This window comes from Capra hircus, chromosome 23, assembly GCF_001704415.2.
Source record: "Capra hircus breed San Clemente chromosome 23, ASM170441v1, whole genome shotgun sequence".
Lineage (NCBI taxonomy): Eukaryota > Metazoa > Chordata > Mammalia > Artiodactyla > Bovidae > Capra > Capra hircus.
In genome coordinates this window covers 4199494-4222158 of record NC_030830.1, presented here as the reverse complement: position 1 = coordinate 4222158, position 22665 = coordinate 4199494, and the positions used below count along the sequence as shown (strand labels likewise).

Genomic DNA, 22665 nt, shown 5'->3' with positions numbered 1-22665 from the left:
CCTCTTGAGAAATCTGTATGCAGGTCAGGAAGCAACAGTTAGAACTGGACGTGGCACAACAGACTGGTTCCAAATAGGAAAAGGAGTACGTCAAGGCTGTATATTGTCACCCTGCCTATTTAACTTCTATGCAGAGTACATCATGAGAAACGCTGGACTGGAAGAAACACAAGCTGGAATCAAGATTGCCTGGAGAAATATCAATAACCTCAGATATGCAGATGACACCACCTTTATGGCAGAAAGTGAAGAGGAGCTAAAAAGCCTCTTGAAGAAAGTGAAAGAGGAGAGTGAAAAAGTTGGCTTAAAGCTCAACATTCAGAAAACGAAGATCATGGCATCCGGTCCCATCACTTCATGGGAAATAGATGGGGAAACAGTGGAAACACTGTCAGACTTTATTTTTTTGGGCTCCAAAATCACTGCAGATGGTGATTGCAGCCATGAAATTAAAAGACACTTACTCCTTGGACGAAAAGTTATGATCAACCTAGATAGCATATTCAAAAGCAGAGACATCACTTTGCTGACTAAGGTCCATCTAGTGAAGGTTACGGTTTTTCCAGTAGTCGTATGGATGTGAGAGTTGGACTGTGAAGAAGGCTGAGCACCGAAGAATTGATGCTTTTGAACTGTGATGTTGGAGAAGACTCTTGAGAGTCCCTTGGACTGCAAGGAGATCCAACCACTCCATTCTGAAGGAGATCAGCCCTGGGTGTTCTTTGGAAGGAATGATGCTAAAGCTGAAACTCCAGTACTTTGGCCACCTCATGAGAAGAGTTGACCCATTGGAAAAGACTCTGATGCTGGGAGGGATTGGGGGCAGGAGGAGAAGGGGACGACAGAGGATGAGATGGCTGGATGGCATCACTGACCCGATGGACGTGAATTTGAGTGAACTCTGGGAGTTGGTGATGCTGGGAGATACAGGGAGGCCTGGTGTGCTGCGATTCATGGGGTTGCAAAGAGTCGGACACGACTGAGCGACTGAACTGAACTGCACAGTCAAGCTTAAGAATCTTGGCGTCTAGTGGTGGGGCTATGTATTTTATGTCTGCATCAACCAAGAATACCCAGCAGCACAAGTCTCCTTATTTGATTCTGCCCTGAAGATTGTTGGTCTCAAACAGGATTAATCCCTAGAGGCAGGAGAGGAACAGTCCCCAGTTCTGCCCCAGTCCCAGCGCTGAGGTCAACCCACTGGGACACTGTATCACAGGTAAGCCACTGAAGAAGGTGACCCATTTCCCGGCGTCTGGGGGCTCTTGTTGGTCGGTGCAGTGTGGGCAAATAAGGAAGCTGTTCTGATGGGTGTTAGACCAGTCTTCATGGAATGGGGTTTGGGACTCTCTTGTGGAGAGACACAGTGGCTTGCAGCTCTGCTGCGTGTAATAGAACTAGTCTTCTCTGCATCCTGAGAAGTGAAGGGATGGATCTGGCATGCCCAGAAAGATCAATGAAACACGGTAAATCCTGTAAAAGGATCAAGGAATCACTTTGTTCTTTTGACCTGTACCAAGCTAAATATGTGTTTCGCTGTCATTTTGCTATCAATTTTTCTGTCTGGATACACGTATAATTTCCTGTGTCTGAACTTACTTAGTTTTCCAGCTGATTCCAGGAAGACATTGCAAAGGACTATATACCACCATTGACTCATAGGGACCACAGTGAATAGAATAATATAGGTATGGGACACCACAGGAAATACTAGCATTACGTTTTAGATTTTGAAGAAAGTCTATGCTTTCTCACCCTTTGGGGTAATAAGTATTATGTATTTAATTCTCTGGATAAGCATTTTTGAAAGCTTTCCACATGACCACTATTGCCAGTCTTCCTGAATTATTCCAAGAAAATACTGTTCTTCTTCTTTTTTTTTTTTTAACACAGTGCCTACAAATTGAGAAATACTGTGGTTGTTCTCTGTACTAATTAATCCATTTAACATATTTTCTGAGTACATACTATGAGTCAGACACTATTGATGAAATTAAGGGTACAAAAGCAAAATCTCTTAAAGATTTTAATTCCCTGAATCTGAACTGTCATAACTTTTATTATTTAGAGTCACCTAAAGAACATTAGGATGGTCACAGTCTATTAATAGCTATGGCTGAACTAATTTATGTGAGAGAAAAATCCACCTTCCTCTTCATATTTGTTTCAGTGAAAAGAAAAAAACAAAAGAACTTGACTAACAGTAGCTTTAATCTAAGAAGCAACAAAAATATTCAATGTTGAGTTCTCCTCTTTCTATAATCGATACCAGCACCCTAGTATATATTCACACATATCTGGTTGTAAGTTATATTCCTTATGAGTTGATGGACTGACCAAATACTAGCTAATGTTCCCTCCTTTTGCCAATAAGAATACAATGACAGGAAAAGGGAAGTGAGAATTTTTACAGGACTATTCTTCAAATTTACAAGGATTTGGTCTCAAAGTACTTGGCGTTGTTCAAGTCACATATAAATTTATCAAAGTATTGCCACACCAAACAAGTTTTTTTGTTCCTTCCCGGTAAAATCTCCCTTAATATAAAAATTAACTGAAGACAAAATCTACCAAGTTTTCAGCCTATTTTTCTCCTTGGAAGACCAAGGATTTAATGTCCTATACATGATTTATTTTCCTGGGTTTAAGAAAATAAAACTGGTTTGGACAGAACTGTTAAGTCAAACATCGTAAACTTGCTGCTGCTACTGCTACTAAGTCGCTTCAGTCGTGTCTGATTCTGTGCGACCCCACAGATGGCAGCCGACCAGGGTCCCCCGTCCCTGGGATTCTCCAGGCAAGAACACTGGAGTGGGTTGCCATTTCCTTCTCCAATGCATGAAAGTGAAAAGAGAAAGTGAAGTCACTCAGTCGTGTCTGACTCTTCGAGACCCCATGGACTGCAGCCAACCAGGCTCCTCCATCCATGGGATTTTCCAGGCAAGAGTACTGGAGTGGGGTGCCATTGCCTCATAAACTTACTGTGCTCTTAATCTTGGGACCTTCATTTGAATTTATCAAGAGTGTCCTGTCATATTTTTAGCCCTTTCAATCTAAAAGTGAAAGTGAAAGCAAAAGTCACTCAGTCGTGTCCGACACTTTGCAACCCATGGACTATACAGTCCATGGAATTCTCCAGGCCTGAATACTGGAGTGGGTAGCCTTTCTCTTCTCCAGGGGATCTTCGCAACCCAGGGATCGAACCCAGGTCTCTAGCATTGCAGGCAGATTCTTTACCAGCTAAGTCACAAGGGAAGCCCAAGAATACTGGAGTGGGTAGCCTATCTCTTCTCCAGTAGATCTTCCCAAACCAGGAATCAAACAGGGGTCTCCTGCATTGCAGGTGGATTGTTTGCCAACTGAGTTATCTGGGAAACACGAAGTTAATTTAGGGGTGGAGGGTGCAGAGAAATTTTCTTTTTAAATTTATTCTGTGAATTAGCATTTGAATGTCTCAGAGGTTCTTGGCCAATCTTATTACTTAAAGACACTGGATAACCTATTTTTAAAAGGCTTTTAACTAGCTACTGATATAATTTGTTATGCATTGTTTACCAGTTAACCTCCAAATTGCTCTTTTCTTTCAGTTAAAGAAGGTACTTTGACTTTGCATCTCTTTCACTGAAGGTAGATTCTTTACCATTGAGCCACCAGATAAGCCCTATTTATTTACTTGCCTGACTTTACTACAATATTATAAGAATTGAAAACAAGATTGGTAATCCTTTCTGAAATAGATTCTCTTGCTTGGTACCCTCTTCATTTCTGAAAAGACATTAAATGTATTTAAAAATGAGTTTAAGATGACTGATAGGAGTTCTCTTTCCTAACAGGCAGCAGAATGCTACTTTCTGTGACAGGTTTCCCTTCAGTCTCATTGATGAGGAACTTCTCATGGGTTATTGTAACCATTACATTTGAATCTCAACAGCAAACAATAAAGGTCTTTACATGGACTGTTGATCTCTACACTTAGTTTGTAAAAAAAAAAAAAAAGCACAAACCACAATGTTAAAACAAATAATCAAGTTATTCCTTATAAAAACAATTTAATATTTATTTATGAAATTTATGCCTCTCAGATCAGATCAGTTGCTCAGTCGTGTCCAACTCTTTGCGACCCCATGAACTGCGCTCACCAGGCCTCCCTGTCCATCACCAAATCCCAGAGTTCACTCAGACTCACTTCCATCAAGTCGGTGATACCATCCAGCCATCTCATCCTCTGTTGTCCCCTTTTCCTCTTGCCCCCAATCCCTCCCAGCATCAGAGTCTTTTCCAATGAGTCAACTCTTTGCATGAGGTGGCCAAAGTACTGGAGTTTCAGCTTCAGCATCATTCCCTCCAAAGAAATCCCAGGGCTGATCTCCTTCAGAATGGACTGGTTGGATCTCCTTGCAGTCCAAGGGACTCTCAGGAGTCTTCTCCAACACCACAGTTCAAACACATCAATTCTTTGGCGCTCAGCTTTCTTCATAGTCCAACTCTCACATCCATACATGACTACTGGAAAAGCATAGTAAACAATCATTATAAGAGACATATCTTGCCAGCTCACAAAACAGACTCTTTTGCTTGGTGAATAATACTCTGCAAGTGACTGAGCTCCATCTGGATTCCAGAATTCTTCTGTCCAGGGCTCCACGTCTTTGTGGCAGAAGATATTGTAGGGTGTCTCCAGAGAATGAGAACCAGGCTTTACATAAAAGAAGCCATTTTGGGCCTAAGCCTTTTTGTGGTCTAAGCTTGGCCACAATGCTTGCCCTAGAACTGGCCTCAGTGATTAAGGAGGAAGGAACAAAAGAATGCAGGAACAAAGGACTGTTATCAGGCAAGAGCAGTAACAGTAGCAAAGACACTGCATCAGTTCTAAAGCCTGGTGGTTAAGATTAGTCTGGAGCACTTTCTTGATCTGTTTTGCAGGATTTAAACTAAACTCCTCCAGCACTTCAGTCCCTCGGTCCCTGAGGGGCTTGCCCCATTGCTCTGCTGGCAAAGAACCCGCTTGCCAATGCAGGAGAGGCAAGAGACAAGGGTTCAATCCCTGGGTTGGGAAGATCCCCTGGAGAAAGAAATGGCAACCCTCTCCAGTATTCTTGCCTAGAGAATTCCACCAACAGGGGAACTTGGCAGGTTGCAGTCCATGGGGTTGCAGAGTCAGACACGCCTGAGCATGCATGCCATGCAGGCGCTAAACGCCAGACCAACCAGAACCTAAGAGGGGAGGATGTGGACCTTTCTGACCCTCTGACCTCATGACTTCAGTCAACCAAAGCTTGAACTCTGTTGACCTCCCAAGCCCCCTCTCGAATATGTGGGTATTGTTCAGTCACTCAGGTGTGTCTGACTCTTTGCGACCCCATGGACTGCAGCATGCCAGGTTTCCCTGCCCATCACCATCTCCTGGAGCTTGCTCAAATTCATGTCCGTTGAATCAGTGGTGCCATCCAACCATCTCCTCCTCTGTCGTCCCCTTCTCCTTCCCTCAATTTTTCCCAGCATCAGGGTCTTTTCCAATAAGTCAGTCTTTCACATCAGATGGCCAAAGTATTGGAGCTTCAGCATTAGTCCTTTCGATGAATGCTCAGAGTTGATTTCCTTACCCTTAGCTTAAAACTTCCCCACTTTTGCTACTGGGGAGACATGCTCTGGGAAAGATCCCCAGTGTACTTCTTTCTTGCTGAAAGTAATAAATCCTTCCTTCTCCCACTCTTTAACTGGGGTGTGTCTTTTGGCTCAAACCCACCAAGAGGCCAACCCAGTTTTAATACCTTTAATAGAGGGGTTTCCCTAGTTGCTCAGTGGTTAATGAGCCTTCTGGACAGTGCAGCAAGAGACGTGGGTTTGATCCTTGGGTTGGGCAGATCCCCTGGAGAAGGAAATGGCAACCCACTCCAGTATTCTTGCCTGGACAAGCCCATGGACAGAGGAGTCCAACAGGCTATAGTCCATGGGGTTGCCAAGAGTTGGACATGACTTAGACTAACCAGTAACAGCAACCTTTAATGCACTATTTTCTTGCTATTTGAACAAGGTGTCTGTTATGGGCTGAATCATGTCCCCCAGATTCATACATTGAAGCCCTAACCCCTGGTAAATCAAATTGCTAGTGTATTTGGAGATAAGGTTTTTGAAAAGGTGGTTAAATTAAAATGAGGTCCTTAGGGTGGGTGCTAATCCAATATGACTGGTGTCCTTATGAGAAGAGGAAATCAGACACATAAAGTCACATCAGGAAGATTCATACACAGGAGAAAGACCACAATGGGACATAGAGAGAAGGCAGCCATTTGCAAGCCAAGGAGAGAGACCTCAAGAGAAACTAACCTTAAAAAAAAAAAAGAGAGAGAGAGAGAGAGAAAGAATCCAACCCAGCCAGCACCTCAACCTTGAACTTCCAATCTCCGGAATTATAAGAAAACAAATTTCTGTTGTTTAAGCCCCCCAGCCTGTGGTATTTCATGATGACAGCTCTTGCAAACTAATACGGGTCCCACATTTTCATTTTGTACTGGCCCGTGCAAATGATGTAGCTGGTTCTGACTTTTTAAAGGATAATTTGAGCCTCCTTTTGGGTGATTCTAACACATATGAAAGGTGATCCTAGGAAACGTAGTCCAGTTTATCTATGTTGGCAGCTCAGCAAAGGAGAACAGGAAGACTCCTAAGAAAGCAAACACATGCTCCTCAGGCCCAGGTCACAGAATGTGCGGGATGTCAGCTGCATATTTAATACATCACTAGACCCAAAGGTGTGGAGACACAAATAGACATATTATGGACCCAGGTCTTGCTGAAATGAATTTCCATTAACCTGTACCTGTTTAAGGTATAGAATTTGGCAGAGATCCTGAACATTTCCATGCGTGCGTGCTTTCTAAGTCACTTCAGTCCTATTCGACTCTGTGAGACTCTATGGACTGCAGCCCGCCAGGCTCCTCTGTCTATGGGGATTCTCCAGGCAAGAATACTGGAGTGGGTTGCCATGCCCTCCTCCAGGGGATCTTCTCAACCCAGGGATCGAACCCCTGTCTCAAGTCTCCTGAACTGGCAGGTGGATTCTTTACCACTAGCGCCACCTGGGAAGCCCAAATGTTCCCATCAGTGTCTTTAAAACTGTCCTTTAACTGACATTGCATCTTGGCGTTTCCAGTTTGTGTCTTATTTAAAAAGCAGGAGGAAAGTTTCCTGGCGCTAAACCCATGAATCTTCTGAATTTATATAGGGTTTGACACATATGCTTCTCGGCACCAGGGTGTTTGAAGCAGCCAGGACATCCTAGCTGCGAATGCATATTCTTTCCTTCTTTTATTTTACAGTGAACCTTTGCTTCAGCGCACTCACAACAAGATTGTAGGCACTATAGCTGGGTGTTAACAGGTTTTTAATTTCGGTTGTTGCTGGAAGCACTGTATTGGAATTAGACATTTTTAGTACTTCATTTATCGTTGATTTATTCATCCCTCTTGTCTGTGGATACAGTGTCACTACAGTATGGTTTTCCAGTTCTGGACGCAAATGCCAGGGTTTAGAGCATGCCTCTTGGCAACTCACCGTCATAGAATTGGCCACGCCAGCCTTAGTGCCTGGTGGCATCTGGCTTCCTGCTCTTCATTAAATGGGAGAAGACAGAAGAGTAATATTCTGATTTCTTGACTGAAATGGTTTCAGGAAAAAAACCACTGATTCAAATAGACCACAGACCTCAGCTTCCCATGGGAACAGCATTGTCTTGATCTGTGTTTCTGACACTCCTGCAGTCTTCCAGTAAACACCAGTGCCTTGTCCAAAGTTGTGCAATTCCTAGGGGAGGAAAAAAAGCAGTCTATTCCTTAAAATACTTAAAAATTTTCAAAACATGCTAAAAATACATTATTTGAAACCCCCTGCTTTTCAAAAACATAGTTTTCATGGCTCTTTCCCTAATGTTTAGGACAGGGCCAAGCAGATAAAAGGTTTTATGGAATTGAAAATATATATATATTGAACCGAATGGGACTTCCCAGGTGGCACAGTGTAAGGAATCTGCTGATCAACGCAGGAGACACATGAGATGCCAGTTCAATCCTGGGGTCAGGAAGATCCCCTGGAGAAGGAAATGGCAACTCGCTCCAGTATTCTTGCCTGGGAAATCCTCATGAACAGAGGAGCCTGGGGGGCTACAATCCATGGGGTCGCAAAGAGTCAGATATGACTGAGTGACTGAGCACGCACGGTTGAACAGAATGAAAGTATTATTCCAGGATATTCTGTTTCCCCAAACAATTCTGTTAGTTTTACTTTCTCATTACACAACATTTACAAGGAATTAGATCCGAAAGTCTAAACAAAAGCATTAATAGTTCTTTCTTTCAATACTAATATTTGTGGCAGTTATAATAAAGCCATCTTAGTTGATGCTAAAATTTCCCTATTTTCTCTATTTAATAATTAAAATAGCTGCTTATTTGTACAGGGCTTTGGAAGAGAAGTCTCAGAAAATGGTTTTTACGTGTGTCAGACTATTAATATTGCTGCAACCACATTTAATGTTTTCCCCTTTTCCTCATTAATTGGGTAATTATCTCATGAAGTCCTTCCCATATTAGAAATTAGTTGAAAACCAGTGCAGCAGGGGCAGTCAGAGGCTCACAGCAGGGCGTTCAGCCAGCTCCTCGCGTCTCCCAGGGGCAGCTCGCTGGGACTCGCAGAGCCTCGTTCTCGCCTTCCAGAATGTCACCTTGAAGCGGGCTCCCGTCTCTGCACCCTTCATACAAAGTCGATGCTTTACCAGTGTTGACTCAATGGGTGACTAAGTAGTGATTCGGTTATTTTCCTGTTATGACAAGGTGGTGCTGAATCAGCAGCGTGGCTCACCTCCCAGATTTTTCCTCACCACAGGCTCCTTCAGGTGTGTGCCTGATTGCTGTCCTAAAAATGGATGAGGCTGCTCTCAGCGTGTGTGCCATGTTGCTTCAGTCCTGTCTGACTCTTTGTGACCCCGTGGACTGTAGCCCGCCAGGCTCCTCTGCCCATGGGGTTCTCCAGGCAAGAATACTGGAGTGGGTTGCCATGCCCTTCTCCAGGGGATCTTCCCCACCCAGGAACTGAACCCACTTCTCTTGTCTCTTACGTCTCCTGCGTTGGCAGGCAGGTTCTTTACCACTAGAGCCATCTGGGAATCCCTGTAATTGACTCCTTGACTTGTCGTTTGTTTATTAAATCAAACTTTTCAAAGAAAGCCTTGTATTTAAAGAAGGATAGGTTTTTCCTTCAATGTTGGAAGTTTGGAAGCTCGGAGAAGGAAGTGGGAACCCACTCCAGTGTTCTTGCCTGGAGAATCCCAGGGGTGGGGGAGCCTGGTGGGCTGCCATCTATGGGGTCACGCAGAGTCGGATATGACTGAAGCAACTTAGCAGCAGCAGCAGCAGCAACAGTTAGCTCGGGCTCCCCCGGAGGCTCAGTGGTAAAGAACTCATCTGCCAAAGCAGGAGACGTGGGTTTGATCCCTGAGCCGGGAAAAATCACTGGAGAAGGAAATGGCAACCCACTCCAGTGTTCTTGCCTGGGAAATCCCATGGACGGAGGAGCCTGGTGAGCTCATTACAGTCTAGGGGGTCACAGAAGAGTAACAGTCAGACACGATTAGTGACTAATCAACAGCAGCAGTTAGCTCTCCTGGGTGTACCCATTCTGAGAGGAGACCCGTACTAATTTGACGCAATAAGAACATGATTTTTTTTTTAAGCTGAAGAAATATATTAGCTTTTCTCTCTTTATTTTTTATCCAGAAGTGTCTAACTCAGGATATGAACAATACAAGTTAATGAACCTTTTTCAAAATTTTGTTAATTCTCAAAGCCTTTCTGGGGGAGATCTACTTCCCTTTTCTGTGACGAAAGATGGGAGCCACCTACGTTAGTTCTGTCACCCTGCCACGACTTTCTTCTGGGATTCTGCTTTTATTTTGTTATGATTCTCAAACTCTTACCCCTTGACCAACCCAAATCCTGCCAGGCTTTTAAAGTCCCCTCAGGAACCATCTTCTCAGCAGATGGTCCCTAAACATTCACAGCTACAGTGACTTCTTAGCCACCCCAGACTTAAGGTAACCTTCCAGTTAGACAGTCCACGATCCGTATGTACACGTCTTTCTTCCCCAGGGAACAAAAGAAGAGAGACTGAGACCAGGATATTTCTTCTCTGTTCTCCTAAAATAGTGTTGGTTGAACTAGAGGTGATGAATAAAAGAATATCCAACCTAGCAAAGTAGACTTGAGTTGGCAAAGGCAAGAACTGTCTTTTGAGGTTAAATGTAACTTCCTGCTCCGTGGTATTGCTTTCCAGGTGGCATGGTTTGCAGGAAGGAAAAACTGCCACAGTTGAGCAGTTTATGCTTGCTCAAGGGACGGGGGGATTCAAAAGGAAACCAAACCCACTTTGGATACAAGGAGAGACGTTACCAACAGTGGCAGTATAAGCGAATGGCACTTGTTATTTGTTAATCCTGTACAATTAACACTGACATGGGGAAAATATGGTTTGCAGGGCTACAGTGTAATCACAACATATCCCAGGAAATCATGTAGGATTTAATGGCAGGTGTGAAATTAACCAATGCTATTTTCATAAATGCTATAATTAACAGATTCCCAGGAAGAAGCCTTTCAGGTTCTAAGAAATTCTCAGCAGTCCTAATGCATTTACTTGGGAAACGATGGGTGTGCCCCTAAACTGGTTGTCTCTCTCAGATTTTGACGTTTTCCTAATTTTAGGTAAAGTGGTAAATATCAGAACCATGTCTGCCTGTCGATTGCTATTTCTCTTTTGTTCCTCTGTTTTAAAAATATGTGGTGCAGGTATTTGTTCATGTTCAAGTTTTGCTTCCACTAAAAACATTCTCTGTATTTGGCTTTGTTGTATTTGCCACTTAAGAATGCAGAATTTATTATTATGTGCTTAAAGCAATCATTTAACACTGACATTTTAAGCACGACAGTAATCCAAGTAATTGTCACCCATTCAGTTAACTGAAAATACCCTCACTTCCTGAGACAGCTAATTATAATGCAGTGTTACTATCTTTTCACTGTAGACATGTTTGTTTTTGTGTTTATTTTGGTTTAGGCTGTCTTCAAGGACGTCCCTACTCTCAGACTTGGCAATCTGCCCTTATTCTTTCTCTGCTGTTTTCAGAAAGTAAATGAAGACACTGCAGCCACAATCTTGAAGGAAAACAAGAGGATTTTTGTTTTCCACGAGCTTTGCTCATGACTTCAGGATTTTGGATTATGAGTTGTTTTCTACAAAATCTGATCAATTGTTATATAAACGGGGATTAATTTCCAAACATGCTCAACGGTTTTAGAAGGTGAGATCAGATATCTCAGGTACTATCCTTCCACATAGCTCTTCACTGCTGTAGAAAGACAAAAGGTAATGCCTTTTTGGCTTCATAAGACTTGGGCTCAAATTCCTAGTGTGGTTTTCACCCCTTGGGGAGGTCTACCATCATTTGCCTCATATAGGGATTCTGCACTGTCCTTTCTTTTGAAAATCGTTATGTTCAGGAATCTAGAATTTCCTAATGTGGTATTGGATGCTTCCGTCCAGAGCAAATTTAGAGGGTTGTTAAGTAGCCCATTTACTCCTGGCACATCATACCATACCCTTCTTTTCAGCTACTGTACTAACCCTAACCTCGCGCTCTCAAACTGGGGGCTTCCCAGGTGGCTCAGTGGTAAAGAATCTGTCTGCCAGTGCAGGAGGTGCAGGAGGTGTGGGTTGGACCCCTGGGTCAGGACGTTCCCCTGGAGAAGGAAATGGCAACCCACCCCAGTATTCTTGTCTGGGAAATCCCATGGACAGAGGAACCTGGTGGGCTACAGTCCATGAGGTCACAAAGAGTCGAACCCGACTGAGCATCTGAACATGCATACATGCGCTCTTAAATTACCTATTGAGTAATTTCTTTTGTGTTCACCAAGTTAGACCTAATAATTAATGTTGTAAGGAACAGTGCAGAAGATATAACATTTTACATAATAATATATTTTCACCATGTTTCTAGACTTACTGTGTGTGTTCATGTCTGCAGTTGCCCTCAGGGAGATGCAACTCCAAGGCTGTAAGTTGCTTTTGAACACTCACACACACTCACACACACTCACACACACTCATACACACTCACTGACGCACATACACACACTCACAAACACACTCATACACACACACTCATACACACACAGACACATAAATACACATACACAGTATACACAGACACATAGATACACATATACACATAGTCACACACACTTACACTCATATGCACACACACACATATAGAAGCTCGGCTGGAAAAATGTTTTGTTAGGGAATCTAATGGCAATCTCTCTAAATGATACTTGCTGTTTGTGGTACGGGCAACAGGGCAAATATTTAGTAACGATCTTCACGAAACATACCCACACGTGGAGCACAAACCACAACAGCAAGATCTAAATCAATACTTAATCCAATTTCTCTCTCCTACTAGCATTCTCAGAAATCTCTCGGAAACCTGCTCCTCGCATCTCATTGTCCATAACTGGGTCGGATAACCTCCTAGTTGCAAAGAGGAATTAGAGACAGGAACCTCTAGATTCTTTTTGCCTTGAGAGTTGGAGGTGGGCCAGGGACAGTCAGATTGGAAAGTGCTTCCTGGGAGCCAACTAATCATTGCTACATGGTCTGTGCAAATCTTACAATTATTTTAATTAGCTGTTTTTTGTTGATCCACAGGAAAGACGTTCTCCCCCTCCTTCTTCCCCTTTCAAGCCCCCAAACTGGCAAACATTGAATTTATATTAGGATTCATATTAGGATTCTTTGGTCAAAATGACAACAATTAATATACATTTGCGCCAATTGAAAGAATAGTGGTAGTGGATAGTGGTAGAAGATAAAGAAGAGAACTGGCCAGTGGCCTTGGGGATGGCTAGACCCAGGGGCTTACTGGCTCTGATAGAATGCTTTTCCCCAGTCATCGTCTGACCTGGAGCCAGAGTGGTTTTGTCTCATTCTGGTTTCATCAGATGCTGCCTCCACAGCGTAGTCTTCATACCCTCCCAGCAGCCAAGCTGTCTCTCATGATCCGAGGTGTCCTTTTCATGACTCTCCTTGGTCACAGGAACTGTTCTTGTCCAGAAGCCCCTCCCGCAGGGCAGCTGACAGTGAATTGAGGAGGAAGGACACATTCTTTGCCTCCTTGCCTTTTTTTGGGACAGTTCCCAAGGGCCACTCCAACTCCAGGGCATCAGTCAAGGACTCAGCTACACCCTCTGGAAGGGCCAGGATTTCCTTCTCAGCTCTGCAAACCTCTACACAGAACAGGTGTCTGTGGATCTCAAGTTCTCTTCCTTGGGGGGGGGGTCCTCTGCCTACAGCACTGCCTCAGAGAAGACTTTCCAGTAGGAGAGAACCAAACATTTCTGGGACCTCTGTTTCCCTTGGTGTTCTAATCAGCATTGTCAGGTATCTCCTTGGATAATGTGTACTTCAATAAGTGTAAAGATTAAGAAGCTGTCATTTTACAGGTCAGAGTTTCAATTGACAAAAATAGTACATTCTTGCAATATAAGAATATATATGCAACATTAAGCCAGCCGCTGTTAATGGGACATGCTAAGTCATGTCCCATTCTCTGCGACCCCATGGACTGCAGCATGCCAGGCTCCCCTGTGCTTCACAATCTCCCAGGGTTTGCTCAAGTTGTCTGTTGAGTCTCTCTCATCCTCTGCTGCTTCCTTCTCCTTTTGTCTTCAGTCTTTCCCAGCATCAAGGTCTTTTCCAACAAGTTGGCTCTTCACATCATGTGGCTAAAATATTGGAGCTCCAGCTTCAGCATCAGTCCTTCCGATGAATATTCAGGGTTGATTCCTTTTGGGATTGACTGGCTTGATCTCTTCGCAGTCCCAGGGACTCTCCGGAATCTCCTCCAGCACCACAGTTGGAAAGCATCAATTATTTGGTGCTTAGCAATGCGTTTTGCAAGTTGTGATCACACTTTTGTTTCAGGTTCATATCCCATAATTCTTACACCAGATGTGGCTTTCTAAAATAACGCTTTTGTAATATGTTTGAAAAACTTTTTTTAAAAAATATGCAGGCAGAGCACTTATAAAAATACCATTCAAATATAACTTTGAAGATGCCAAATGATTTATAGAAATGGGATCATTATTTAAATGATTCATAGGATATGTATTATTATTTTAACTTAAGATTTCCTTAAGATTCTCCATCCATAGCAAGTTCACAACAAATAGGTCAGGTTCTCATTACCTTTCTTTCCTAACTTGGTTGTAATTTCTGACATTCTAGTTCAGTCTGCCGGGTGCACGAACTATGATTTCTTTGGAAATATGGCTTAAAAGTTAGATTTATTTGCCCTGGGGAAACAGGCTCAGTAGTCTTGATGGAAGGTCAGTTTCCAGAAATGTCTAGCTGTATTTGGCCACTTGCAGATGTTTCAATACGTGCACACACATGTATATATTGATACAGAGACTCAAAAATTACTCTGAAGGAATTTAATTAGCTCCTTAATTTCTAAATTTCCTCAGAGCTATCAACACAAATTACTTTTTATAATAGGTGGCTAAATAAAACAACTCAGAATTAAATTGGAAAGAAAAAGTGTTAATATATTATGTATTTTGTTGTGCTAAATTATGAGAATATATGCCCCTCTATTTTAAGCCATTACTTAAAAGTTTTCAAAAAAGATATACATTAATGATTACTAGAACTTGTCTTAAAATTTTGATTATTTTCCTTATTACTTATTTAGAAAATACTATTATTATTACTGATGAAAAATTATTTTTGGCTAATATTAAATTGACACTTGTTATGAGACAAGTATTGGGCTTCCCTTGGGGCTCAGATGGTAAAGAATCCGCCTACAATGTGAGATACCTGGGTTTGATCCCTGGGTTGGGAAGATCCCCTGGAGGAGGGCGTGGCAACTCACTCCAGTGTTCTTGCCTGCAGAATCCCATGGACAGAGGAGCCTGGTGGGCTACAGTCCATGGGATCGCAAAGAGTCAGACACAACTTAGAGACTAAGCAGGTGCATGGGACAAAGTATTACATTCTCCCTTTTGATTGCTCCATGAAACTTTGAAATAGGTATCGTAAGTAAGTATCTTATGGGTATTATTTTAGAGAGATTAAGTACTTTCCACAGGGCTTCAAAGGTGGTTCAGTGGTAAAAAATCTGCCTACAAATGCAAGAGATGTGGGTTTGCTCTCAGGGTCAGGAAGATCCCCTGGAGGAGGGAATGGAAACCTACTCCAGTATTCTTGCTGGGAAAATCTCATGGACAGAAGAGGCTGGTGGACTATAGCTGATAAGGTTGCAAAGACTCAGACATGACTTAGGTACTGAACAACAACGCTGATCTCATGCTTATAATCCTGCATCTTGCCAGTGCGGTTGTTTTCGAATAATTGTTTTTGTGTTATTGCTCCAATTGTTAATCAAATTTCCATTAGGCATAAAGTATTTAGCTATTTTCTCTGATAAAGTGCTTTGCAAACATTTTAACCAATTAGGCCAGGCAGATACTGGCAAGGTAAATGTTCTTCTGACCAACAGATTAGCTGCAAAGGAAAGGGATTTCATGAAGTCAGAAGGAACACTTTGATCATAAGTGTGACAGAACCACCTCTCTGCTTCCTGCGCTGGTGTCATGCAGTCTGGGGCACTAGTTGCCCTAAGCTCGCGTATAGCTTCTCTATCATAAAGCAGCCCTGCATTTGCTTATACTTCACTCTAAGAAAATTTCTCTTGGAAAAACAGATTCATTCTATTGTAATATTGCATCCAGCATTTGTTACTACAGAGTATTGAAGAATGTGCTCTTTGGGGTGGGGGAAGGAAGGATTGTGAGTTTGGGATTAGCATGTGCAAACTGATATCTATAGCATGGATAAACAACAAGGCCCTAACATACAGCAGAGGGAACTGTATTCAGTATCCTGTGATAAACCTGTGTAATGGGAAAAGACTGTGAAAACGAATGCATGTATGTATAACTGAGGGGCTTCCCAGGTGGCGCTAGTGGTAAAGGACCTGGCTGCCAAGGCAAGAGGCTTAAGAGACACGGGTTCAGTCCTTGAGTAGGGAAGATCCCCTGGAGGAGGGCATGGCAACCCACTCCAGTGCTCTTGCCTGGAGAATCCCATGGACAGAAGAGCCTGGCGGGCTATAGTCCATGGGGTCAGAAAGAGTCGGGCACGACTGAAGGGATGGGCCGTGCACACATGTATGATTGGACCACTTTGCTGTACAGCAGAAATTACAACATTATAAATCAACTATACTTAAATACACTGTTTTAAAAAAGAAAGTAGTATTAGTAAGTGGAAAAAAAAATGGTGTCCTAAAGCAGAAACACACATGTTAAATAAAAGATATTATTTTTAAAAAGGCAAACGGACTTTGGTTACCTTTGCTTCAAGATGTAACTTTATTTTTGAAGTTTTATTTCATTTTCTTTTTCTACTGGAGGAAAAGTTGTGCCTGCCTTTGCCCTTCTCTGATGCCTCCCACTCCCATTCAGACTGTCACTGGAAATAACAGCCTTAAGAGTTTGGGAGTCTCTTTGGAGTCCTTCAACATACTCAATCCCTGTTTTCTCATTAGAACATTCATACTTTTGTGCCTCAGTGGGAATGATCAATTATTTCAATGTCAGTTGTGATACTATTACCCCTAAGATTTAGCAATTTTCAAAGATCTTTTAACTTAATTAGAGGCATTTTTTTGTAAATTGAATTAAACCTGTTCAAAGTACAATGTGTTATGTTAAAAGTATACCACCCAATTCGCCAAGGAGACAGAATTTTAGGGGGAAAAATCTAGTTGAAAAATGCTAACCTCCAGATAAACTTATGAAGTTTTCTTTTTTGAGAAAGCTTTCTAAATGTTGGAAGAACAGGTAACAGGTTTGTCCCAAGCATTTTGTCAAATATGAATGTACAGACACTTTTGTGAAGGTATTTCCCCCAAAACTTGAAACCATGACAAAACAACAGCAGATTTGGATGTTTTAATAACTTTGGTTAAAAAAAGAAAGCTGATGCCATTTATAATTTACATAGATTAATCCAATAACCAGCACATGGTTATAGTAATATAGTAACTCATTTTTTACTAATGTTATTTCTTTCCAAATAAGTGTTTCTTAGTCTTGACATATATATATATATATATATATATATATATATTTTTTTTTTTTTTTAACCTCATTGTCTTTTAAACATGATGTCACAGTGAACTGGCCCAAAGAGGCCCTACCAGTCAAACCATTGAATGATTCACTGCTGTGCACTTATGAGAGTTTTCTCAGCTGTCATTTAGAAAATCCTGAGGGCGGTTTTCTCATTCTTAGTCATCCCTCCTCATCACCCTCACCTTCAAAAATACTTTGTGGGCTATGGATGGTGCCAGAGAAGAGTCCACACTCCTACACAGGCGGGCAAGGCTTCTCTCACTTCTGCAGCTTCGGCCTCTATCAACACTACTTAGTGATACAAAGACCTGCTCCAACCAATTCAACACATTTCCTGGTTTGGAAATAGGACTTCACTCCTCTGAGAATGGCCTGTGTGACGGAATGCCTGCCCAGGTTTCCTGCCCACCCCTCACCCCCGTGTGTTTAGTTCCTCTTTGCTTCACAGATCTCAGGATTTGGTCCTTCCCAGACCTAAGGACTCCTGCTCACTGTAGGAGAGAGTTGAGGAATGCATTCCACGCTCTTTTTTTCTTTCTTTCAAAGCTATTTTGGTATTATTATTATTGGTTTTTAGTATTATCGCGCTGATGGATCATAGAAATCTTGTTTGATTTCAGGTCTCTATAAGGACTGGGCATGCAAGAGGGATATATGTGTGTCATATGAAATGTGGCTGAAGTCCAGAGAAATAGGTTTCATTTAATAGCTGAATACTGGATGACCTCCCCACTCCTCACGCCCTCTGGCAGCTCACCCCGGGAGCGATAGACGGGCCGCCTGCGCCAGCCGAGGCGTGGCTGCCAGCCTCAATGTGATTTTGCAATGATCTGTGCTCTATGGCTGCCTTCATAACCAACAAATCAATTCCCACTGTTCGTGTTACACACCCCAGTGGCGGAGGCCATTTGTTATCCTTTTGATGGTCATACTCTTTGTCCATAACCAAGAAAGATTACAGGAGAAGGAGAGAAGAGTGGAAATGTGGATGAAGATATTAGGCCGTGGTACCGTGGGTCGCAGCGTGCCTTGAATGCATATGAGAATGAAAAAGGTACTTTCTTTCAAGGCAATTTGGAAACATGGAAGCACAATTGTCTTTTGAATGAAATCTACTTTAAGAACAATATATGCAGGAGCATTGTGGATGAAATTCTATATTAGTGGACGCTTGTATTTCAGGTAAAAGTTCAAAACCATTAGGACAGAAGCACTCACGTAGACTTTCTTGTCATTCAGGAATTGTTTCTGAGGATATAGCTGATTAATGTTGTTCAGTTAATGAGCTTTTGGATGCATCCTTTTATTTGGCATCATCTAGCATCAACTGATTCTTTTATTCATTTCTATCTTTGCAGTGTCCAATTTTTTAAACTCTGATGCCAAGGTCTTCCCAATCCTTTAAATCCAGACGGTATAGTTACTATTGTTAGGCAAACAAACAGGAACAAATGCTTAGTTGTGTTGACTATGTATAAGAAAACTGAATATGTTGAATTAGATATAAATGGTATGCAATGAAATTTTGGTGTTATTTATCCTAAATCAAATATCCTATAAGTAAATATGTATATCAGAATGTGGCTGGGAACCCTTTATTGGTGAAACTAAGGTAAAAGTATGACTTGATACTGGGCATAAATATTTAAACTACTTAGTCATTTCATGTCAATAAATGAAAAAAAAAAAAAAACAGTGGAAATTTCCAAAGGTCAAAGAAGCTACTGTCTTTTCTGTTTTGCATCATTTGAGACTTTCCAGTTTTTTGCAAACAACACAATGTCAAATCTGTGTTTGATTTTCTCTTCTCTTTGAAGAGGCAAAACAGTGACAGAATAATTAACTGAAGAGGAGATCATGCACAGAATATTTTCCTTCAGCAGCGTAGCAAGTCCTGGGTTTCACTTCACATGATGGTAAATGTATTCTGGAATCCTTCTATAAGAAAGTCACTCTCCTGACAATTTTACCGTTGGTAAACCAGAGCCTTTCGGGGGCCTGTTCCTCATTTGAGTAACTGGAAAGCACGCTTGGCACAAGATGGCACGTAGCATTCGGTGAGACGATGCCCTCCACCTTCATGGAAAAAGGCACCCAAGAGCAGCAATAAGCTGCCAGTGTCAAGGTCAGCACCTTACTAGTCCGGTACAGGCCAGAAGGGTAAAGTCATGGATTGGAATTTTAAAGGGAATAATGGATTTTCTTTCACTGACTGTTTTTAGTTTTTCTTCTTTTTACTTCCCAAAGACTTAACTTCTATGACTTACCTTCTTTTGGTGGTACAATTGCCATTTATTTGATAGTCTTCAGAGAGAGATGAGCTTTTGTATATAAAATCTTTGGAATCTGTCTATGAATTCCATTTCTCTTAATGTTCCCACAATGCCTTGAACGGCTGTGGTTAGTCACTAAACCTCTGAACTGCATACCGCAGAACCAGCTTCTCCTTTGGTAACGTGTTTATAATCAGGACTAATTTTGGTTTAGGAATTTGCTGAATTATCCTAGAATAATTCTAGGATTAGAAATATTCCTAATAATCCTAAGAGGTCTCTTGCGTCTCGTGCATTGGCAGGTGGATTCTTTGCCACTGAGCCACCTGGGAAGCCCAGTTCATACACCATCAGTTCAGTTTAGTTCAGTTCAGTTGCTCAGTCCATCCACCTATTTAAAGCCTACAATTTAAAGTTTTTAGGATATTCACACTATTGCAGCCATCATCTCAGTGCAGTTTAGAACGTCACCCCCAAAGAAACACAGTATCCATACACAGTGAGGACTCTTTCTTTTCCAACTCCCAACCCTTCCTTGTTTTTTTTTTTTGCAAACGATACTTTAAAAAAAATTTGAAAACATCTCCTGCTGTCAACACCACACAGAGAGAGGAAACCAGAGCTTAATCAGAATCATTGTATCTAACTCTTTCATGTTTAGTTTCAACAGAAAATGTCAGTATTGTATTAAAGAATATGAGAGTTCTTAAGTTTCAAATTCTCATTCATGTGTTTTTAGTGGTATGTTAGTCATTCACTTCAATTTTCAAAATGAAATCGTTAACTTTGAACCAGTTATATGCCAATAATTAAATCTAATCTTAATAGAGAGGGATCATTATGAGTAGGTGAGGTAAGCAGAACTATGGTATAAATTTTAAAGATTTTTTTTCAAAATTAGTTTATTGTTTACAGTGATTTATTTTCATATTTCTTTAAATAATTTGATTGCAACACACAGATACCCTGTAATGCACCATCTTAGTCATGTTGAGTGTGCAGTTCAGTTGTAAGTGTATCCTCATGGTCGGGCAACCCATCTCTACAGCTTTTTCATCTTGCAAAACGGAAACTCTATACCATTAAAGGGCTTCCCTCTGTCTCTCCCTTGGACCCTGGCAACCAGCATTCTGCCTTCTGTCAATGAATTTGACTACTCTAGGCATCTCACATAGGTAGACTCATATAGTACTTTTCTTTCAGTAACAGGGTTATTTCACTTAGCATAATACTTTCAAGGCTCATCCCTGTTGCAGCATGTAGCAGAATTTCCTTCCTTTTTAAGGCGAATAATTATTCCACTTGATTGACAGCTAGGCTTTCCGCACTTTTTGGCTATTGCGAGTAATGCTGCTATGAACATAGGTGTGCAAACATGTTTTGGGGATCTTGCTTTGAATTCTTTTGGATAAACACCCAGGAGGAGTATTGCTGGATCATATGGTAGTTGTGCTTTTTTAATTTTTTGAGGATCTGTTGTACTGTTTTTCATACTCATTGTATGGTTTTATATTTCCATTTTTTTTCAAATTCTCATCAATATATTATTTTGTCTTTTTTTTTTTTTTCCTGATAGTACCATCGTGTTAACAACACGTATGAGGAGATCTATCGTTGTGGTTTTGATTGGCATTTCCACATCCATGCTTTTGTGTTTTGTGGGATCTTAGTACCCCAACCAGGGATTGGACCTGGGTCCTTGACAGTGACAGCTCAGATTCCTAACCGCTGGAACACCAGGGAATTCCTGATATCCATGTACCTGTATGTTCCCCCTTAGTAATCCATTGTAGTGAAAAGGACCACGACTAGTTTGAGTCCCAGGTGGCTAAGAAATACTTTCATTCAAATTAACTTTCACTGTGTCTTCCTTATCATTCTCAAAATTTCTTATTTTGGGTTGCAGTTAAGCCCAGGATTTATCTACTGATTCTTTGTTTGCAGCCGTTCCTCAGCTGCCGCTAACGCCACATCTGGAGAATTCTTCAAGCATCTCTGTTTTGTGCTGGTGTCAGTGTTTTCCGAACTTGAGTTCGCTCAATGGCAAAGCCAGGGCTTCTGGTACATCATCCTGCTGATGGCTTCTCTCTGGTTCCTGAGGCTCTACCTGCATTATCTCAGCCAGTGGTTTTTCCTCCAGGCCACTTCAACTCCTGTTACAAAGTGAGTGCTTCCCCCGAGAGTCAAAGGCATGCATTTTCGTCTTGAGAGGCCAATGAGAGTACAGAACTCCTCTCTCACCCACTTACCTTAAGACCTAAAATGCAGGTGTGAGTTGAAAAGACAAAAATGTCTTTAAGAGCAGGAATGTCTATTACAGTTAGATTCTCATTTTGGGCCTGTGTATACAAATATATAACTGGTGCATCAATATTTATTTAAAATTTAGCAGATTCAAATATGTTCTAATATCTGAGTAGAACCCAAAAGGGAATTTAAACAATATTTTATCCTATTTTGATTTTATCAGAGTGAGACTTAGGCTGAGGGTATATTAGAAGTAATATAAGTATGATTTATCATCTATCCTCAGAGAAGCAAAGATTGCTTCTTCTGCAAAATGATTGAATCTAAACAATTACCAAACTCAGGCCCAGGCAGCTTTCTGGGCCATTATCCTCTGGAAAAAGATGATACTGTAAAGGTTATCTCTCCATGAACATGATTTCAGAGACACTGTAGATAGACAGATAGATGTCAGTACAAGTAAAATTCATTTTCTCAAATGTAGATGGTACAGATAAAAACAAAGACGTGTGTATATTTTCAATTAAGAAGATTGCAAACTATTTAAGACACTTTCAAAAACAATGAGGATGTATGTTATACATAAACATATACAGTCGTGGGTCACCTTTTAGAATTAAATCACAAACTTCTCTATATATTATAGCATATGAAAGTTTAAATATACTGAATAACTGTATCTTCATGGGAGAATGAAATAGGTCTTATATTCCTTTCTTCCCTCCTTCCTCCCCTACCTTCCTTTGTGTGTGTGTGTGTGTGTGTGTGTGTATGTGTGTGTAAGAGTTTCTAAAGTAAAAACAATAAATATCATGTGCTTGGGATATTTGCTTTATACTATTTGCTCTGTTACTATTTCAATAGGAAAGGCAGCTCTGTCTTTATTG

At 41.4% G+C, this 22665-nt stretch overlaps 1 protein-coding gene across 1 annotated transcript in view; it reads left to right on the top strand.

Moving 5' to 3' along the window:
* LOC102189642 overlaps nt 1-22665 on the top strand; it is a 247782-nt gene that overhangs the window by 143573 nt on the left and 81544 nt on the right. Inside the window, 1 exon segment of the mRNA XM_018038501.1 lies at nt 21476-21694. Coding sequence (XP_017893990.1) covers nt 21476-21694 — 219 coding nt within the window.